The sequence below is a fragment of the Mirounga angustirostris genome, unplaced genomic scaffold (genome assembly GCF_029215605.1).
Source record: "Mirounga angustirostris isolate CCGP_5_RB_7025 unplaced genomic scaffold, mMirAng1.0.hap1 SCAF_6, whole genome shotgun sequence".
Classification (NCBI taxonomy): domain Eukaryota; kingdom Metazoa; phylum Chordata; class Mammalia; order Carnivora; family Phocidae; genus Mirounga; species Mirounga angustirostris.
In genome coordinates this window covers 40,475,985-40,496,781 of record NW_026991714.1, presented here as the reverse complement: position 1 = coordinate 40,496,781, position 20,797 = coordinate 40,475,985, and the positions used below count along the sequence as shown (strand labels likewise).

The 20,797-nt window shown below is 39.5% G+C and overlaps 2 protein-coding genes across 3 annotated transcripts in view; one reads left to right on the top strand and one right to left on the bottom strand.

Annotated features, from left to right (window-relative positions):
• The window catches only part of TOR1AIP1 (torsin 1A interacting protein 1), a 35,824-nt gene extending 20,259 nt beyond the window's left edge, over positions 1–15,565 (bottom strand). The window contains exons 1-4 of one of the 2 annotated variants that reach the window (XM_045877232.3): positions 14,692–15,565; positions 11,849–11,926; positions 8,775–8,834; positions 7,831–7,875 (exon numbers count right to left, since the gene is read on the bottom strand). In XM_045877232.3, the coding sequence (XP_045733188.1) occupies positions 7,831–7,875; positions 8,775–8,834; positions 11,849–11,926; positions 14,692–15,184 (676 nt within the window). In that variant the 5' untranslated portion in view covers positions 15,185–15,565. The remainder of the gene's footprint in view (positions 1–7,830; positions 7,876–8,774; positions 8,835–11,848; positions 11,927–14,691) is intronic. The other variant, XM_045877231.3, reaches the window with a different exon arrangement.
• LOC123845689 (torsin-1A-interacting protein 2-like) overlaps positions 14,730–20,797 on the top strand; it is a 44,291-nt gene continuing 38,223 nt past the window's right edge. Inside the window, exon 1 of the mRNA XM_064594179.1 lies at positions 14,730–14,866. The gene's annotated coding sequence lies outside the window, so the exon portion shown is untranslated. The remainder of the gene's footprint in view (positions 14,867–20,797) is intronic.

Here is a 20,797-nt window from a genome sequence, read left to right as displayed (position 1 = left end):
CCCCCGCTCATGCTCTCTCTCTGTATCTCTGTGTCAAATGAATAAATAAAATCTTTAAAAAAAAAAAAACATCAATGGTTACGCCTTAAGTCGTTATCTTAATAATAGTTAAGCCCTTGATATTTGCATGCTGCTAGTTTTAAAAAAAAAACCTTCATGTCTGCAATCTGATTCCTATAACGTCATAAGGAAATACTCTCCTAGGTAAGGCTCATTGATAGTGACTTTTCTAAGGGTGTCTGAACAAATGATGAAAAAAGGACCTGAACACAAGCTCTTTTTTTTTTTTTTTTAAAGATTTTATTTATTTGACAGAGAGAGCACAAGGAGAGGGAGAGAGAGGGAGAAGCAGGTTCCCTGCTGAGCAAGGAGCCCGATGTGGGACTCGATCCCAGGACCCTGGGATCATGACCTGGGCCGAAGGCAGCCGCTTAACCGACTGAGCCACCCAGGCGTCCCCGCACAAGCTCTTTTGATTTCTAGGCTACTACCCATCTACCACTGCATCAGTCTCATTTATAATGGCATAATTACTTTTTTAATTAATTCTTTTTAAAGAGCAGTTTAAATTCACAGCAAAATTGAGGGGAAGGCAGATAGATTTCCTATATGGTCCCTGTCCTACACATGGCATAGCCTCCTCCATTATCAACATCTCCCACCAGTGTTCTATTTGTTGAAAAGTGGTGTCATTGATGGATCTATATTTACACATCACCCAAAGACCCTAATTTACAATTCACTCTTGGTGTTGCATATTCTGTGGGTTTAGACAAATGTATAATGACATGTACCCATCATTATGGTATCAGAGTATTTTTATGCCCTAAAAAATCCTCTGTGCTCTATCCTATTCATCTTTCCCCTACCACCACCACCACCACCACCAAATCCTTGATGACCACTAATCTTTTTACTGTCTTAATAGGTTTGCCTTTTCCAGTGTCATATAGGTTCCTGCATGTCTTTTCATGGCTTGATAGCTCGTTTCTTTTTAGCACTGAATAATACTCCGTTGTCTGGATGTGCCAGTTTATTTATCCATTCACCTATTGAAAGACATGTTGGTTGCTTCCAAGTTTTGGCAATTATGAATAAAGCTGCTATTAATGTGTGTGCGGGTTTTTTTTTGGTAAACGTTAAGTTTTCAACTCCTTTGGGTAAATATCAAGGAGTGTAACTGCTGGATCATATAGTAAGAATGTGGTTAGTTTTGTAAGAAACTATCCAACTGTCTTCAAAGTGTACCATTTTACCTGCCCACTAACAATGAATGACTTCCTCTTGCTCCACATTCTTGTTAGCATTTGGTGCTGCCAGTCTTCTGGATTTTGGCTATTCTAATAGGTATGTAGTGGTATCTTGTTTTAAACTGCATTTCCCTGATGACATTCAATGTAGACCATCTTTTCATATGCTTATTTGCCATCTGTGTATCTGTTGTTGAGGTGTCAATGTTAAGTCTTTGGCTCATTTTTCAATCGGGTTGTTTTCTTATTGTTGAGTTTTAAGAGTTCTTTGTATATTTTGGATAACTGTCCTTTATTAGATGTGTCATTTGCAAGTATTTGCTCTCAGTCTGTGGCTTGTGTTACTCTCTTGTCATTATCTTTTGCAGAGCAGAAGTTTTTAACTTCAGTGAAGTTCAGCTTACCAATTCTTCCATGGGTTGGGTTTTTGGTTTATATCTAAAGAGGCATCACCACATCCAAAGTCCTCTAGGTTTTCTCCTGGTATCTTCCAGTTGTTTGCTAGTTTTTAAAAAATTTATATTTAAGTCTGTGATACATTTTAATTTTTGCAAAGAGTTTAAGGTCTGTGTCTACATTCATTTTTTTACCTATAGATCCAGTTGTTCCAGCACTCTAATAAAGACTCTCTTTGCCTCTATTCTATTGCCTTCACTCCTCTGTCAAAGATTAGCTGACTACACGTGGGTCTATTTATGGGTTCTCTATTCTATTCTATTGATCTATTTGTCTACTGTTTTACCAATACCACACTGTCTCGATTACTGGAGGTTGAGCCCTCCTCCTTCATTCTTTTAAGACTGTGCTGGCTATTCTGGATCTTTCAACTCTCTACATAAACTTAATCATTTTTTCAATATCCGCAAAGTAAGTTGTTGGGATTTTCACTGGGAATGCACTGAATCTATATATTAAGTTGAAAAGAACTGACACCTTGACAACACTGAGTCGTCCTATCCATAAATGTGGAATCTCCCTCCTTTTTTTAAGTAAATTCTTTGATTTTATTCATCAGTTTTGTAGTTTTTCTCATACAGATTTTGTATAAAACTTCTTAAATTTATACCTAAGTATTTCATTTGGGGAAGGGATGCTATTGTAAATTGTATTGTTTTTTATTTCAAATTTCTCTTGTTCATTGCTGGTATGTACAATAGTGATTAGCTTTGGTATATTAAACTTGCATCCTGTAACCTTGCTATAATTGCTTATTAGTTCCTATTTTTTGTCCATTCTTTTAGATTTCTACACTGATGATCATGTTACCAGTGAACAGTTTTATTTTTTCTTCCCAACCTGTATACCTTTTGTTTCCTTTTGTCTTACGGCATTAGCTAGAACTTCCAGCACAATGTTGATAAGGAATGGTGAGCAGGGCCATCTCTGCCTAAATATGCATTTAGGTTCCTTTATGTCTTTTCATACTTTGATAGCTTATTTTTAGCAAAAGCTTCCAGTTTCTCACCATTATGAGGTTAGCTGTTAAGATTTTTTGTAGTCTTATAAAGTTGAGAAAGATCCCCTCTATTCCTAGTTTACTGATAGAGTCTTTATCATGAATGGGTGGTGGATTCTGTCACATGCTTTTTCTGCATCTATCAACATGATCATGTGACTTTTCTATTTTAGTTAGTTGATGTGATAGATTTTCAAATGTTGAACCAGCCAGCCTTGCATACCTGGGACAAATCCTACTTGGTTCTAGTGTGTCTTTTTTTAAGGTTTAAAAAATTTTTTAAGTAATCTTTACACCCAATGTGGAGCTCGAATTCACAATCCCTAGATCAAGAGTCCCATGCTCTACTGACTGTGCCAGCCAGGTGCCCCTAATTCTTTTTGTAGTTTGGATTCATTTTGCTGGTATTTTGTGGAAGACTGTTTCATCTATGTTCATGAGATATTGATCTGTAGTTTTGTTTTCTTGTATTTGTCTGGTTTTGGTGTTAGGGGAATGCTGGCTTCACAGAATGAGTTGGGAAGTATTTCCTCTGCTTCTATCTATAGTAATTTGTGTCGTTTTTTTCTTAGTTTCTCTTTTTTCTTTTTTCCTTGGTTAGCCTGGCTAAAGGCTTTACCTTTGAAAGATAATTTTGCAAGGTACAGAATTCTAGCTTGGTCATTTTTTTTTTTTTATCTCAACACTTAAAATCATTCACTCCACTCTCTTCTTGCCTGTATGGTTTCTGAAGAAAAGTTGGATGTCATTCTTATCTTTGTTCCTTTATAGGTCAGGTGTTTTCTTCCTCTAGCTTCTTTCAGGTTTTATCTTTGATTTTCTATAGTTTGAAAATGATAAACACCCACGTGTATTTTTTTTGGCATTTATTCTGCTTGGTGTTCTCTGAGCTTCCTGAATCTGTGATTTGGTGTCTGACATTAACTTGGGGAAATTCTTAATCATTATTGTTTCAAATATTTCTTGTTCCTTTTTTCTTCTTTTGGCACTCTGATTATGTGTGTTACACATTTTATAGCTGTATAGTCCTTGGATGGTTTTTTTTAGTCCTTGTTTCTTCTGCTTTTTGGTTGAGAATTCTAGTTTTTAAAATTAAGTTATAACTGACACATAACATTGTGTAAGTTTGCATACAACATGCTGACTTGATACATTTATATATTGCATTACCACCACCACAGCGTTAGTTAACACCTCTATCACATCACATTATCATTTGAGAATTCTATTGATACGCCCTCTAGCACAGTCCAATCTAGTATGTCCATCAAAGGCAGGCTTCATTTCTATTAGAGTGTTTCTTTTTGTTTTTATTTTTAATCTCTAGCATTTCTTACTGATTCTTAGGATTTCTTTATTTCTGTTTACATTGTCCATCTGTTTGTGCATGCTGTCTACTTTATCCGTTAGAATCTCTAGCATATTAATCATAGTTGTTTTAAATTTCTGGTCTTGTAACTCCAACATTCCTGCCATATCTGGTTCTGATGTTGGCTGTCTCTTCAAATTGTTTTTTGCCTTTTGGTATGTCTTTTTCTTTTGAGAGAGAGACAACAAATGCGTGCACACACACACGTGAGGGGAAGAGGGAGAGAGAGAATCTTAAGCAGGCTCCATGCCCAGTGCAGAGCCTGACACAGGGCTCCTCCATCTCACGACCCTGAGATTATGGACTGAGCTGAAATCAGGAACCCCACCTTCTGGTATGTCTTGATACCAAATCTTAATCTCAAGATTATGTCCTGATGGCTGAACATGATGTACTAGGTAAAAGAACTGCTGTAAACAGGCCTTTAGTAATGTGGTGATGAGGTCTGGGGGGAGGGAAAGGGCTCCATAGTCCTATAATTCTTAGTTTTTCAGTGACTTTATGCCTCTGAACTGTGAACTTTGGTTCTCAATGTTTTTCTTTTTTTTTTATTCATGAGAGACAGAGCGAGAGAGAAAGGCAGAGGGAGAAACAGGCTCCCAAGGAGCAGGGAGCCCGATGCGGGACTCGATCCCAGGACCCTGAGATCATGACCTGAGCCAAAGGCAGATGCTTAACCATCTGAGCCACCCAGGTGCCCATGGTTCTCAATGTTTTTCTTTCCTCCTTAGGTGGCACAGGATGTCTAGAGTGGCCCAGAGTAGGGTATTTCCTTCCCCTAGCTCAGCTGGGCTCTGAGAATACTCCAGTAGGTCAGGCTCTGGTTAACTAGATTGCCCTGAAGGCAGGCCTTGTTAAGAACAGAGTGCTCTGACATATTTCAAAATGATTCCTTCCCCCCCCTCCCTGCCAACGCATGACGGGATTTTTCTCTGATATATACTATGGGGATTTGGTTGAGCTCCTGTAGGTAAATCTCACAGTATAGTGAGGGCCCCATGAGACTGGGTCTCCTTGGCATTTTTCACTCTCAGACTTCTCCACATGGAGTCTCCTGCAATTCATCAGTTACAGCTCAGGTTTTTCTACCCCAGAACTGGTACCTGCAGAAATCTCCACTTTTGAGTCAGCTCTTGAGAAGCCATGATATCCTGTATTTGTCTCTCTATTCTGGGAGGCAGGGGTTTGCCCTGTGTTCTCTCCTTTCTCACAGATCCAAAAAGAGCTTTTGATTTTTCAGTTGTGTTTATTTGTTGTTAGGTTGGTGTGGTGACTTCCAAGCTTCTTACATGTGGAATGGAAGGGAAACCAGAAATCTCAATAATTTTTTGAATAAATTGATGAAGAAAAGACAGAGGGGCTAAATTCTTCTGAGGTTCCAACAAACAACAACTTCTAAGGGTAACTCATTTACAACAGCAGCTTTGCTAAAGTCACATTTATATGAGCATTATGTTTTATATAATTTAAATATTACTTGGTATAGCAAAATTTAAGGCTGAATTGATTTTAGAATCTATATATTCCTTCATTGAGCTACCAGTAAAAAAAAAATGAATAGTGTAGTTATCCCTCTCTTTTTGATCCTAATTTATTTCCGCATACTTTTTAAACTCCAGGTCAATTTGTTCAGAGCCAATTCACCTAATAATCAATCCCTCATATAAAGGTTGCCTAAAATTCAGTTTCTTTTGTCTTGTTTATGTATGTATTGTCTAATGAGCCTGGGGGAGAATTTAAGAATTATTTTTTTAATCAACTTATATAAGGGAGCTCCCCATTTATTTTTTATACCATTATTTTTGAAGTATTCACTATTTCATGGATTTTATCTATTTTTGAACACTTTTAAAGATTTGATTCTAGTCTTTAAGTCCAGCGAGCCTAGAGCCCTCCCCACCCTGATTCCAAATAAAGTGGGTCCAAGAGGAAAAAATAATTATAAAAGCTGTGGCATTTAGTAGCCAAATGGCAGTAATTAAAGGAGCTGTGAAGGAGGTACTGCTTTTCCAATAATCTCAACCAATTAGGAAAAGGTACTTTCAGAAGTCCTAGGAACTTGTTTGTTGTAAGAATAGATAACTTACAACCATCTTTCCTGGTGGAAACCAACCACTAATTGTATCACTTTCTTTTGCCTGGTTACAGAGTTTAAGGAAAATACAAAGTTCCAGGTATATCTTTATTATAGAGTCTCTATTCCGAGAGACTTATTGAGTGCTGGTGTGAGAAGTGAAGGATATTCAAGGAAATAAAACTGCTTATTTTGTGCTCTTGTCTGGGGACAAAGATAGGAAGATTTCGTAAATGAGATGCTGGTGCTTTCTCAAAGAGAAGACTAGACAGAATATAGGAGTCATTTTGCCTCCTGTCTTCTTGTGCTGTCCATACAGGCTAATATAGAGTGCTACAATAAATCTACATCCAGGCAAGTATTTAACTCTCTGAATTTACTCTTAGAACAAACAAATGTCACTTTGAGTAATTTGTGGTCTTTATTCCTGCCACTGGTATAAACCAGGGATTGGTAAACTTTTTCTATACAGGGCCAAATAGTAAATATTTGAGACTTTGCCAGCCACATGAGGTCTCTTTTCTTAGCTCATAGGCTGTATAAAAACAGGATTGTGGGTCAGATTTTACTCAGAGGCCGACTCCCCATATAGACACCTTTAAGAGCGGTACCTGTCAGATTATTTAATGCCAATCATGCTTTTGAGAAGAGTTAGAATGGGGTTGCAGGAAGGAGAGTGTAAAGAATAGTTTGGGGATATCAATAATACTCAAGCTCCATGAATAGCCACTTTTAATACTCTAAGAAGGTACTAACATTACTATAAAAAAGAATGAGAGGATGCCATTCTCTATTAATCCTGTAGAAATTTTTCTTTAAACAGGAAAGCAGTTTTTAAAAAGTTAGTTCTTATTATAAAGTACTTATAAAAATAATTTCTAAATCTACAATAGGAAGTAAAAGTACTGGATTATTTTAGCTCCAACTTCTCTTCCAATTAAGAGACTGTAACTTAAAAACATTTTTTTTTTTAAGTTTTTAAATAGAACACTTGAGAAACTCTGGTGGGTATGAGTACACATGATGAGTTGCATACTGCAAGGAACATTTTCAGTACCCAGACACTAATTCCTGAAGTCTCTAAGAAATCAGCCTGAACTTAAGTGAAAGATGAATTTCAAAGAAGTTGCAACATTAAAAAAAAAAAAAAAAGGGAAGCTTCCTTCCTTTTGACTCATCTCTAAATTTAGAAAAATATTGTAACTTAAAACTAAGTCCAACCACAATCAATGTAGGTTCATTCTTGGTATCTCATGTCCTACACCAAGGCAAACACTGGAAAGCATTTAAACCAATTCAACAAACATGGCAAAGGACACTGAACTTACTATGAAAAACATCTAGAATTTACTTTCTAAATCAAGAAAAAATGTGAACGTGTAAGTTGAGATCCCCTTTTCTCTCAGCAGTGTGAATTTAACGAAGTCTAATTAATAAAAATTAAAATGTATTTGTTATTACACATTCATATACAAATTTAAATAATATGACAAAAGACATAATTTCAGATAGAATAAAAACCAGGGCGATTAAGAAAGATCATGGCCATAGGGACAGTGTCCCATAAGCTGAGATAATGAACAAAGTAATAGTCTCAAGCCCATGACTAAATGTGTATATTCCTGTATTCTGATAATCAAAACCCTCAAGAAGAACCTATAAGAATTAGAGATAAACAAACCTAATTCATTCATTTTAGTATTTCCATTTGTTTTGTATGCCGAATCTGCAAGAGAGATAGCAAGAAAATGGTTAGAGCTTAAAAGGAAATGCATCATATGGTTCTTTACCACAAGTTCATCATCAAAACCTTAACAGATCTTTATCATTATAATACTTAAAATAACAGTTATCCATCCATCAAAAAAACCCATCCTAATTCTTTCTTAAAGAAAAGGACTGAGGAGTAGAAACCTAATGTGAAGATAAATAAGGTTCTTTTTTAGTTTCCATGAGAAAGCACCCCTAATAAACTCTGAGAATGAAGCAGGAGTAGACTGCTTGGAATGACTTTACTAGTTTTCTTTTATAGTCATGAAATCAACTTAAGGGCAACATTTTTTAGAGGTTTTAGTCAAAAGGAAATATAAATGAGGCAGAAAAATTTTATAGCCCTGAGCTATTAAAGCCTCAGTCTTGGTTTTTTTAGTAGCATTATGCTGGGAACAATAAAAAGTCCCTGATCCTAGTTTAAAATCATCATGCTAACAAAAAGAATCATAGCAACATATAAGAACAGCCTCTTAAAAAAAATGAAGAAGCCCTTTATATATGTATATGGAAAGATGTATTAATATATTAAATAGAAATAAAAACAGACAGTAGGAAGGTGCAGAAAAGAGTGTTTATTGGGCTAACATTTGTGTTAAGAAGGGAGGAAAATATTTATACATGAATTTCCTTGTATCTCCATAAAATATCTCTAAAAAAATATCTAAGAAACTGAAAACATTGGTTGCCTCTGATGAGGAGACTGCGTAAAGGACAGAGAGGGCAGGGAGACTTTTCATTGTATACTTACGATAACTTTTAAATTCTGAACCATATGAATACATGTGCTAACCTCTTTAAAAATAAAACTGTATTTATAAAACAGTTAAACCAAGAGACAAAACAATCTCTTACCAGATCTTGGACTTCTTAGAGGGGGTCTACACAGGCTGATTACAGGATCTTCACTCACCACTAATATAGGAAAACATTTAAAAAAATATGAAATGAACAAATAAACAAGTAAACAATAAACAAATAAATTATTGTTGTCTCCAAAACAGAACAGATAGTGAGGGAATGATTTCCATTTCAGTGAAAATGATCAGGCACTATATGAATGGATGTTGACAAAGGGATACCTGCACTGATAGAAACTTTGAGTAGATGACTTCCCTAAATCTTTCAGCTCTAAGATTTTAGGAAATATCTACCTTAGTTGCTAGTACTTCACACATCAGGTATTTAAAACTTAAAGAATTACCTTTAAAAATAAATCTTGTACATGTTCATAATCCTATCATTACAACTTCCTTCTTTTCCTCTTCTGCATTCCCACCCTTTTCAGATTTAGTTAAAACCTAAAGCTCAACTTAATCTATAGACATCAATTACTATTTCAGTCCCATCTTTTAAGAAGCATTTCCTGTATGCTCTATGATGTACATAACCTTATATAAGATACTTGAAGTAGAAAGAGTACCAAAGAGAGGTATTAGAGAATAAAATAGCAAGTACCCTTCTTTTGTAGCAATCTTTGTCCCTTGCCTGCTTTTTTTTTTTTTATTTTTTTTTTTTCTTGTCCCTTGCCTGCTTTTTACTCACCACTGCACCCCCGGCATCTAGCATGGGGACTGGCATAAAGTAGGTGCTCGATAAATATCTGGAGAATGAATGAATGCTCCAAAGAATCAAATGTTCAGCAGCCAAAGAATCAAATGTTTGTGACAAAATAGTAGGCATTAAAAAATAATTATCTATGATTATTTAGCTAGGAACCACAACTATTAGAACAAAAATATCTATTTAACTACAGGAAAAATAAATGAAATTCTCCTCTAATATAATATAATTTCATATTGTAAACTAGCTTCATGATTTCCAGAAAAGAATGAATCTGATCACAGAACAATCATATAAGTATACATGGACTGAACTGAAAGAACAACCCAATGGCTATTTTAATGTGAAAATAATTAAATTCTGGAACTTCGAACAATAAGAAGAGTTCAAACTGTATCCCTCTTCTAAGCTAATCAACGTTTAACATGACTTACAAAAACAGGATGACAAATGATGTAGTTGTCTTTACTAGGTTGTTTTAGAAGGTGGCCCCTTGGTTTAGGTCTTTATTTTTTAAAGATTTATTTATCTGAGAGAGAGAGACCATGCATGCAAGTGAGGGAAGGGACAGAAGAAGAGAAGCTTTAAGCAGACTCCCCACTGAGCAGGGAACCCTATTTGGGGCTCGATCTTATCACCCAAGAGATCATGACCCAAGGTGAAACCAAGAGTTGGACGCTTGACTGAGCCACCCAGGTGCCCCTCAAAGTATTTTTCTAAGAGAGTTTATAATCTTTTTAAAAAATTAATTAATTAATTAATTTGACAGTGAGAGAGAGAGCGACAGCAGGAACACAAGCAGGGGGTGTGGGAGAGGGAGATGCAGGCTTCCCGCTGAGCACGGAGCCTGATGAGGGGCTCGATCCTAGGACCCTGGGATCATGACCTGAGCCAAAGGCAGACACTTAAGGACTGAGCCACCCAGGCGCCCCGAAGAGAGTTTATAATCTTAACACAGTAATATAGGCATTAAATATAAAGGGTGTGTTTATCTGGAACTAAACTTGAACTTTATTCTAAATAGAGAACAGAATAAGTCAAATTATAAAGCATAATCTTTTTTTTTTTAAGATTTATTTGAGAGAGAGGAAGAGAGAGTGTGTGCGCACGTGCATGCACAGGAAGAGGAGCAGAGAGAGAGAGTCTCAAGCAGACTCTGCGTTGAGCAGCGAGCCCAATGTGGGGCTCGATCCCAGGGCCCTGAGATCATGACCTGAGCTGAAATCAAGAGTCTGACGCTTAAATGACTGAGACATCCAGGCACCCCAAAGCATAATCTTATCAGAAGCAATGGATAAGGAAACAAGTCAAGATATGAGTTTAAAAAAAAAAAAAGTCAGGGATGGTCAGTTTCATAGTTACCATTATTTACGGTTGTGGGACTTTCCTAATATCAAAAAAAGCAAACTGAAAATAAATGGAACTAAAAACTAAAGGATACTAAGCATTAATAACTGAACTAAATCCTTTCCCCTGCTTTTCAAAATAGTTTAAACGGTTTTTAAAACTCAAGTAGACTATCAATGTAGCCTACTTCTATGTTACATTGATACTAAGATACAAATATTTCTACACTTTAACATCTCTGAAATTGGGATGCATCATACCATCTATGGCATATATTACAGTTTAATTGGCAGCATTTCTTCTTTCTAGGTGGTACATAAAACAATGATGGTAGATCTTACAACTGATGACATTTTAGATTTGATGAAACACTGACCATATCATGTCATGATTTTACTATCCAGACTACTTAATTCATTTTATTTTATTTTGTTTATTTTTTTTAAGTAGGCACCATGCCCAAAATGGGGCTTGAATTCATGACCCTGAGATCAAGAGTCCCATGCTTTACTGCTGAGCCAGCCAGGTGCCTGCCACTTAATCCATTTTAAACGGAAAGTAGTGTGATATAATCATGCACACCACACTTAACGAACTTCACTGAGTATCTAATTATTACACAGGAGAGTGACAATGAGGTGCTTGGGGAAAATGAAAAGGCTTTGGAGAAGACAAACCTGGGTATGAATTTTGGTTCCATCATATATCATGTAATCATAGGGAAGAGTCTTAGCTTCTCTGAGCTCCAGTTTCCTCACCTATAAAATGGGTACATCCATCCTGCAGAGTTATGTGAATGAATGACCATACACAAAGTGGCAGGTAATTAGTAGTTACTGAAGTATCCATCCCATCTTTTCTTGACATATGCCTATATGGCTTAATCCAATAAACAATCTACACAGAACATTCACTGAACCTCTGAGTAAGTTATGATTTGGGACCCTTGATGAACAAGCTATTATGCGTGATAAAAAAAAAAGTTGGCAGATAAGGCAAAAAACAATCACTTTTCTTACCTGGAGTTTCTTGTGTTCTCTGGATAGTTTTCTTTGGGACTGTTTGGCTCAAAACAGTTTGTGAAGCTGGTTCATCCTCTAAAGAACAGACATGACTTTTGTCAAAATTCAGAATATATGACGTGGGTACAGATTATGCACCTTAACAGCAATATACAAGCAGAAACGCAAGTAATTCATTTCTTTAGAAATGTGTAATTAGATCTACCAAAACTTAGGAATTTGGGTATAACTACTCAAGGCAATATAAAAAATAAACTACTCACCTTTGATGCTTTACAATAAAAGTATATTAATTTAGAAATTTAAAAGATGGGCCAGAGTTTCAGAAATGATGTGGAAGAAAGCAAAAGTGTGAAAAATGTTTAGAACCTTATAGATTTACTAAAATAGAAATAAATCCTTTATGTATTAAAAAAAAGTTAGTTATATAACTGCACTAGGCTCTGTGGCAGAGTCAATACAATGTAACCTATTTATTGCCTACCATGTGCAAAGAGATCTTCAGATATAGAAGGAGATAACTAACTTCACAAAGATGATGGGATCTTTATCTTCAGGAAGTTTCTAATCTTAAAAGAGATAAAACTAAGTGGGCTATCGACAGATGAATGGATAAAGAAGATGTGGTATATATATACAATGGAATATTATGCAGCCATCAAAAGGAATGAGCTCTTGCCATTTGCAACGACGTGGATGGAACTGGAGGGTATTATGTTGAGCGAAATAAACCAAACAGAGAAAGACATGTATCATATGACCTCACTGATATGAGGAATTTTTTTTTTTTTAAGATTTTATTTATTTATTTGAGAGAGAGAGAATGAGAGACAGAGAGCACGAGAGGGAAGAGGGTCAGAGGGAGAAACAGACCCCCGCTGAGCAGTGAGCCCGATGTGGGACTCGATCCCGGGACTCCAGGATCATGACCTGAGCCGAAGGCAGTCGCTTAACCAACTGAGCCACCCAGGTGCCCGATATGAGGAATTCTTAATCGCAGGAAACAAACTGAGGGTTGCTGGAGTGGGGGGTGGGGTGGGAGGGATGGGGTGACTGGGTGATAGACACTGGGGAGGGTATGTGCTCTGGTGAGCGCTGTGAATTGTGCAAGACTATTGAATCTCAGATCTGTACCTCTGAAACAAATAATGCAATATATGTTAAGAAAAAAAAAAAAGAAGAAGAAGGTAGCAGGAGCGGAAGAATGAAGGGGGGGAAATCGGAGGGGTAGAGGAACCATGAGAGACGATGGACTCTGAAAAGCAAACTGAGGGTTCTAGAGGGGAGGGGGGTGGGAGGATGGGTTAGCCTGGTGGTGGGTATTGAGGAGGGCACGTTCTGCATGGAGCACTGGGTGTTATGCACAAACAATGAATCATGGAACACTACATCTAAAACTAATGATGTAATGTATGGGGATTAACATAAGAATTAAAAAAAAGGAAAGAAAAAAAAGAAGAAGAAGATAGCAGGAGGGGAAGAATGAAGGGGGGGAAATCGGAGGGGTAGACGAACCATGAGAGAGGATGGACTCTGAAAAACAAACAGGGTTCTAGAGGGGAGGGGAGTGGGAGGATGGGTTAGCCTGGTGGTGGGTATTGAGGAGGGCACGTTCTGCATGGAGCACTGGGTGTTATGCACAAACAGTGAATCATGGAACACTACATCTAAAACTAATGATGTAATGTATGGGGATTAACATAAGAATTAAAAAAAAAAAAACTAAGTGGGCTAAACTGTCTTGAGTAGCTACAGCCTACAGCAACTTATATCTCTTTAACATAGTTTTCAAAATCAACGCATCTTCAAATGTGTCAGCACTTCATGTGTCAGCAGGTACAAGCGTTGCCTATTACTCTGCTCTGAGCTGAAAATCCACCTCTTCATACCTATCAATGGGCTACCACTAACTGTGTAATTCCATTGTGATTAAAACCCCCGGATTTTTAGCTCATAGGTGCCTTACATGCGGCTAACACGAAACTTCACCTGTGACTCCGTGTTAGATGGGGGAGGAGGAGGAGGGTGGGAGAGGATGGCTTAAGGGAGTTGCTTCACCTGTGACGTACCTAAAACTATACACTCGCTTTGCCAATATCCTCTCGGCCCATTTAGTGGAAAACTAATTAAGAATCTCGTTTTGTCGAGCTACTTAACCAATGAGATCACATGGAGGGGCCCCAACGTGGCGGGCGAAGTTTTACAGAGACCACCATACTTGAGAAAGAGCTCGAGTTTATCAGGCATTAGGGATCCTCAAGCTCAGGATAACTGCCTTACCCCACCTCAGTGTAAGTATTTGGGTGGGGTCTCCAGTCAACTCACCAACGAAGCTCTCTCTCGAAACGCCCACTCACCAAATTTCCCCTCCCTCTCCCCCGACCTGGGTGGCGATGTAAAAGGACTGGAAGGTTACATCGGAACCATAACTCTCAGCCGGGGTCTTCTGGCCTCCGAGAGTTAGAGGAAATGGAAGTGGCTTTGGTAGCAACATCCGCAGGACAGAGGGAACCGAAGTGAAACCGAGCCTGAAGTGTTTCCCTGTCCCGCCACCCCCCCAACTCGCCACCCCCTCCCCGTGAAGGCCTGCAGAAAGAGGCGATTCGGAGCCCCTTGGGTCGATGCCCAGGGATGCGCAGAGCTCCCCGCTCAGGTCGCTCCGCCCGACCGCCTTTCCAGCCCTCCCGCCTCGGGGCGCCAGTCCATCCACGCCGCGGAGCCACCCGAGCCCGGGCGGGGATGAGCTAGGCGGGGATGAGCTGCGCGGGGACGCACGCCCGCCCGCGCGCTGCGCTCGTTCCCCGGCTCACCGCGGAGACTGTTACCTCCGGCGGCCTCACCTTCAGAGGAATGAGAGTCCCGTAACCCTCTCCTGGTCGTAACCGGAGACGGCTGGAGCAGGGGCTGGTGTGATTGCTGCTGCTGCTGCTGCTGCTGCTGCAGGCGGGTAGTCCTTCGTGTGTTCATCTCCTCGGCTCCCGGGAGTCGCGGCTGCCTCCGCTGCCGAGACCGAAGGTAGTAGGCGCTTTCCCTCACTTCCTCTTTCGCAGAATCAGGCCGGAACTCTTCTAGCGGGACTCGTCTTCTCGCCGGGGACTTTTCTTTGGCCACTCGGGGCTTGAAGTCGCCGTACACTTCTGGTGGCTCTTCTGAGAACCTCACTTCCCGCCGGCCGTGGCGCGATGGCGAAGGAGTTCCGTACGCAGGCGCGTCACTGCCGCCGCCATTTTGAGGGGCGAGCCGGCGCTTTCCTTCCCGTAGGGGGGCTCGGGGTGTGACGTACATCCCCCATCCTTCCCTCCGCGGCTCCGCCCGCCGCCCGTCCCCCGCCATGGTTGTTGACGTAGCTTGAGTCGATCGCGAAGGTGGTTTTGGGGTCCTTAGATTCTCCTGCCGTTGCTGGCGACGGCTCTTCGGGGTGTTGGGCGGTGGTCGCGGCGGTCAGGGAGGCAGTTGAGAGTCACCGGGGCCGCCGCCTGCGTCGTCGCTGCTGTGCTGCAAACGCGCCTCTGGGCCCATGGTGCGTCCTGAGGGCTGTGGGAGAGGCAGTGCCTCTGCCGGGTCAGCTGTTGCGGGTCACTCCCGCCTCCTGGCTGAAGGCACCAAAGAGGAGGAGAAGAGGGAGGACGACGTCGCTGTCCTTGGCCTTGGGGGAAGGAGGGAGGGAGGGGACGACGGAGAAGGGACAATTGGCTGGGCAGATTGTTTTTTCTAAGCCGAGCTGCTCGTGGCAACTGTTGCCCGCACGCAGGAGACGCCGGTGCTGGCCCCCGGTTCCGAGTCTCTTGGAAAGGCCGGGCGAAAGTCGGTTGGAGAAGTTTCTTTCCTCGCCCCCAGGCTGTTGCGCAGCTTTCCTGGAACCTTTTTGATCTACGCTAGCTCAGCCATGCCTTTCTAAGTGTTTCTAGTAGGAGTGATGGTTTAAAGATACTTCTGCAAGTGCCATCTTTTCTTGGAAAAATTTTTAGTTTTAAGGTCCTTATGAAGGCAGCCAGTTTTAATTTTTAAGTCACCTGTTGAGAGTGCAAAATCGTATCTACAGACACGCACTCGGATGGATTTACATTTGCAGAATTTATGCAAACAGTCTTATTCCTGGCTTTCGTATAAAAACTCTCACTGTTCAGAAACCTTACTAGTGCTGTGTTACGGACTTTGAGAAATAAGCAAATACTTTGATTAAATAAGAGCAGTGTAATTTTAACTTGTAATCCATTATTTTGATTTTGATTTTGGGTATGATTTGATCTACTGAATTTTACTTAGGGTTCCCTGCCTTCAGTTTACCGAATAAGAAAACATGGTAGGGCGCCTGGGTGGCTCAGATGGTTAAGCATCTGCCTTCGGCTCAAGTCATGATCTCAGGGTCCTGGAATCGAGTCCCGCATTGGGCTTCCTGCTCCTTGGGGAGCCTGCTTCTCCCTCTGCACCCCCCCCCCCGTCTCTCATGAATGAATAAATAAATAAAAATCTTTAAAAAACAAAAAAAGAAAACATGGTAAGAGCTATTTGTTTCACCTCTCTATACCATATTTATAGATGTGGCTAACCTGCAGTTATTTAGCCAAATTTAGACATGGAGAAGGTCAATATTTGGGAGAAAGATTAATATTTACCTCAAATATACACACTTGTCTTTTTTTTTTTTTTTTTCAGATTTTATTTCTTTGACAGAGACACAGCGAGAGAGGGAACACAAGCGGGGGGAGTGGGAGTGGGAGAAGCAGGCTTCCCGCTGACCAGCGAGCCCTATATGGGGCTTGATCCCAGCAGTCTGGGATCATGATCTGAGCCCAAGGCAGACACTTTAAGGACTGAGCCACCCAGGTGCCCCCACACTTGTCTTCTTGAAGGGCTTTCTAGAATTGATTTTAGTGAGTAGATTTAAGAAATTGTAATTTGGGGAACCAACTACAATGAATGATTCTGAAAACTTTGAAGATGTTTATTTCAGGTATTTTAAATCATCTTAGAATGTTTTTCTGCGACTCATTTGCTTAAACTGGGCAAAAATGTCAATTTAATGAAATCTTCAGGTGTCTTATGTTTTCACTAATAGTTCATAAATTTGGCCGCAGACACAATTACATGCTTTAGAGTCACCCAGATTTTAGCCTGTCAGGAGTTTAGTTTTGTTTATAATATACAACATAGCCAAAGAAACTGGAGGAAGAGTGACAAAGGAGATGCTACTATTTTTTTAATCTTTCACTTTAAGGGAAAATTAAAAGCGTATTCTCCTTTGCCAGTTTGGGTTAAATGATACAGTGTTTGGAAAATTTGTGGGACTTAATTCTTCTCTGATAAAATGCTGAAAAGATTGATACTTGGTAATATATGGCTTTGATTTTATTTAAATAATGATTTCTCTATAAGGTGCCTATTGCTCATTATTAACATAATAAAAGTTTCATAATGTAATTATTTAAAGGATATAAAACTATAGTATTAATATACAACGTTCATACTATGAACATTAATGCATATTTAAGTACCTCTTTAAAACATTTACCAGTACAGTTTTTTGGTTTTGTTTTGTTTTTTTTAAGATTTTTTATTTTTTTGACCGAGAGAGACACAGTGAGAGAGGGAACACAAGCAGGGGGAGCGGGAGAGGGAGAAGCAGGCTTCCCACCGAGCAGGGAGCCCGATGCGGGGCTCGATCCCAGGACCCTGGGATCATGACCTGAGCCGAAGGCAGACGGCAGACGCTTAACGACTGAGCCACCCACGTGCCCCACCAGTACAGTTTCTATGTAGAAACTTGGACACAGACTTTTAAACTTAGGTTTGGGGACTTATTAAAAAAAGAAAGGACAAGAGGTTCTATATATTACTGAACAATCAGATTAGATGATCTTCATATTACTGAATAATCAGTACTGTGTTATACAAAATCCTTGTAAAGGCTTAGGAAAGAAACTAATGGCTTTGGCTTTCCAAAGAAACAAATCAGGAATCTTAAAATCAGAGGCGCATGGTAACTTTAACACATATATTTGCTTAGGATTTTCCCTCTTTTGTCTAGGTAATAAGAATACATATTCCTAGCTCTGCCATACCTGTCTCCCACACCTAGCAACCTTACAAATAACTTTCGTCACTGTGAGGTAAAGCTAAACTCTTGTCAAACCAGATTTTCTGCTGTAGATGTTTTCCAAACTACAAGGGTGGCCCAAAAGAGGTGACATTAGAGGGAGTAGATTCATAGCCAATAGTCTAAGGGACTTGCTGGGTCACCAATACCAAGAAGGGGCATGAGCTCTGGATGTTAGTTCGGGAATTTGAGATATATAGAGGAATTCAGTGGATCACAAGAGAAGACAGGTAAGAGAAGAAATGATTATAACAAGGAATTCATATATTTATCAAACATCTGTGTTGCCACAGCATAGATGTTTGATAAATGTATGGATTAAATTAATGTGTATTCTTTACCCTTAGGGAATTTGCCATTTATTAGGGGAAAGATATACACAAAAAATTATAATTCTGATTAAATAACTGGCATCAATTTATATACCTAGCCGTTATCCCTAGGTCTAGAAATCCAGTGTCAACAACAATGGATTTCTAAAGTAGCTATTCTAAAGGAAACATTTTATTTTAAAATAATGTAATTTTTGTACATGAGTTTGTTTAGGGTAAGCATTTACTGAGAAAGCATCTATCAATTCTTTGTGCATACATTTCTGGTCAGGTAGGGAAAGAACTTTATATCTTAGTAGAAAGGCAACCTTGTTATTAATAAGTTAAAGATAATTAAAATATTAAGAGAAAGTGAAGAAATAGTAGCTAACTCCATTTATTCCCCATTCTCATGAGTGATAGGAAAAATATTTTAAAGACTGTTAATACAAATGAAAGCGTCTAGCTAGAAATGTTATACTGAAATTTAAAAGAGTTAAATTCAACAAAGTGAATGGGATATAATATTCTTCCACTTATTCTTTGTTGAATTAGAAATTGCAGTCAATTACTAAGCAGCATCTAGGAGTGTTCCCAAATTCTGTGATTTCTGCAGAAAAAATGAGAAGATGAAAGCACCAAAAATCACCACTACATGAAGAATCATTAACCAAATAAATATTTGAGCTTCTGCTGTGTACTAGACAAACCCTGTTCTAGGTGCTGAGGATATAGCAGTGAACGAATAGACCAAAATACAACCGTCCCTGCCTTGGAATTTACATTCTATGGGAGTCAGATAAAAATCAAAGTAAGTAAAATAGTGTATCGGTCAGAAATGTTACGGAAAAAATGAGGAAAGGAAAAGTGAGCTTTAAGAGGAATTTCTTCTGTGTTGTTTTGTGTTGGTGTTGGTCAGGAACAGGAATTTTAGACTTGATTGCCTATGACCGATCATGTGTTCTAGGGTAAATTCCTTGCCCTCTCTCAATTTTCACATTTATAGAATTAATCAAAATAATAGCTATTTTTTCTTCATCATTTACTACTATCATTTAGCAGATACCCTTACGTTCATTAATCAGCACGTTTACTCACAATAACCTTATGAGGTATGTAAGAGCCTTGTTCCCATTTGACGCGAGCAAACAGGTTTGGATTAAGCAACTCGTTTGGGGACACACACGTAGTAAAAGTAGAGGCTGAGTTCCAAGTCACATCTGACTGGGGCTTGCTATTACTGGGTAGTGCCCCTCACCGAGTTGGTTCCACGGGTTCCAGCTGTAAATCTGTAAGTGCTAGAGTTGGTGGTTGTCTTGCAGGGGTGCGTACCTTCCTGTGGGTCTGCAGGGAAACTGGACCCGGGCGGTTCTGCTGCGCGAACTCACCACGCCCCTCGCCCGGGCTCTGGCGGGTGGGTGGGGAGTAGAGGGAGGGGGGTGCGCACTGGGAAGGAGGAGGGGTGGGCCGACTACCAGTCCCAGCATTCCGCGGGCTCCTCCCCTCCCCACGGAGGTCGTGTCACGTGGACAGGGACTGGGACGACATTCTGATCGGCCGCGTCCGAGGAGGGCTAGAGCCGGCGTCGTGGGGCAGAAAGAACACCCGAGGGGCTCCCCTGATGTTGACAGTTGACGGTTTAAGACCCTGCTAGAATTTGTAAGTAGATAAAATATATATACAACTTTTCCATGTGCTAATATTTGCTCAGATATCTTCTTTGGAAAGATTTTTCCAAAATGATTCCTCCCCACCCCCACCTCTCTATCGCAAAATACCTTAAACGGAACAGTTTGGGGGCATATTTTTGTTTTGGAGTAGAAGAAGAGAAATCAAATCCTATGAACATTAAACAGATTAAGGTGGGAATAAATGTTTGGTTTGGACTTTGAGACGAGGAGCAGAATTCTTATAAGGCTCAAAATACAAACGGGTAATCGGCCAGTGTAGGTGGCGATTACTTCCTTTACCTGCGTGCCTAACAGGATCTCGTTATTCGTCATCTTTATCCTTATAAAATAGTACTCTCCCCCCACCTTTTTTAGCCTTAATGGTGCTAAAAAGGGCCAAGTTTGAAGTTTTGGTAAGACCCTACAATTATTACTTTGTTTACACATTATATATATCTTCTCAGTTGCATTTCATATCCGTTGTGAAAGTTTACCTCTTTTTCCTTCAAGAAAGTGTATAGTACTCTATCAGTAGTGCTTGTTAGACCTTCTACATAGATACAGGAGTTATCTTAATCTAATTCTACATACTGCTTCTGTTTCAGTTTTACTTGTCTCTAGGTTTTAGAACATTTTATTTTGGATCTGTATGAGAAATCCTTGTCTCTATTTTTTTTAATGAATTAGGGCTGTGGTGGGGAGCAGGGAAAAGAATTAGGGCCATGGAATCTATCCATATTTATCAGTTTCATTTTTTAAAGCACATGATTAGCCTGTATATGGCCAGTGGAAAATCATTTAATGAAAAAAGGAACTTCATGGTAGAAGAACTAAGAATGTTCTTGGAAGTACCTGTGTGGATTACAAC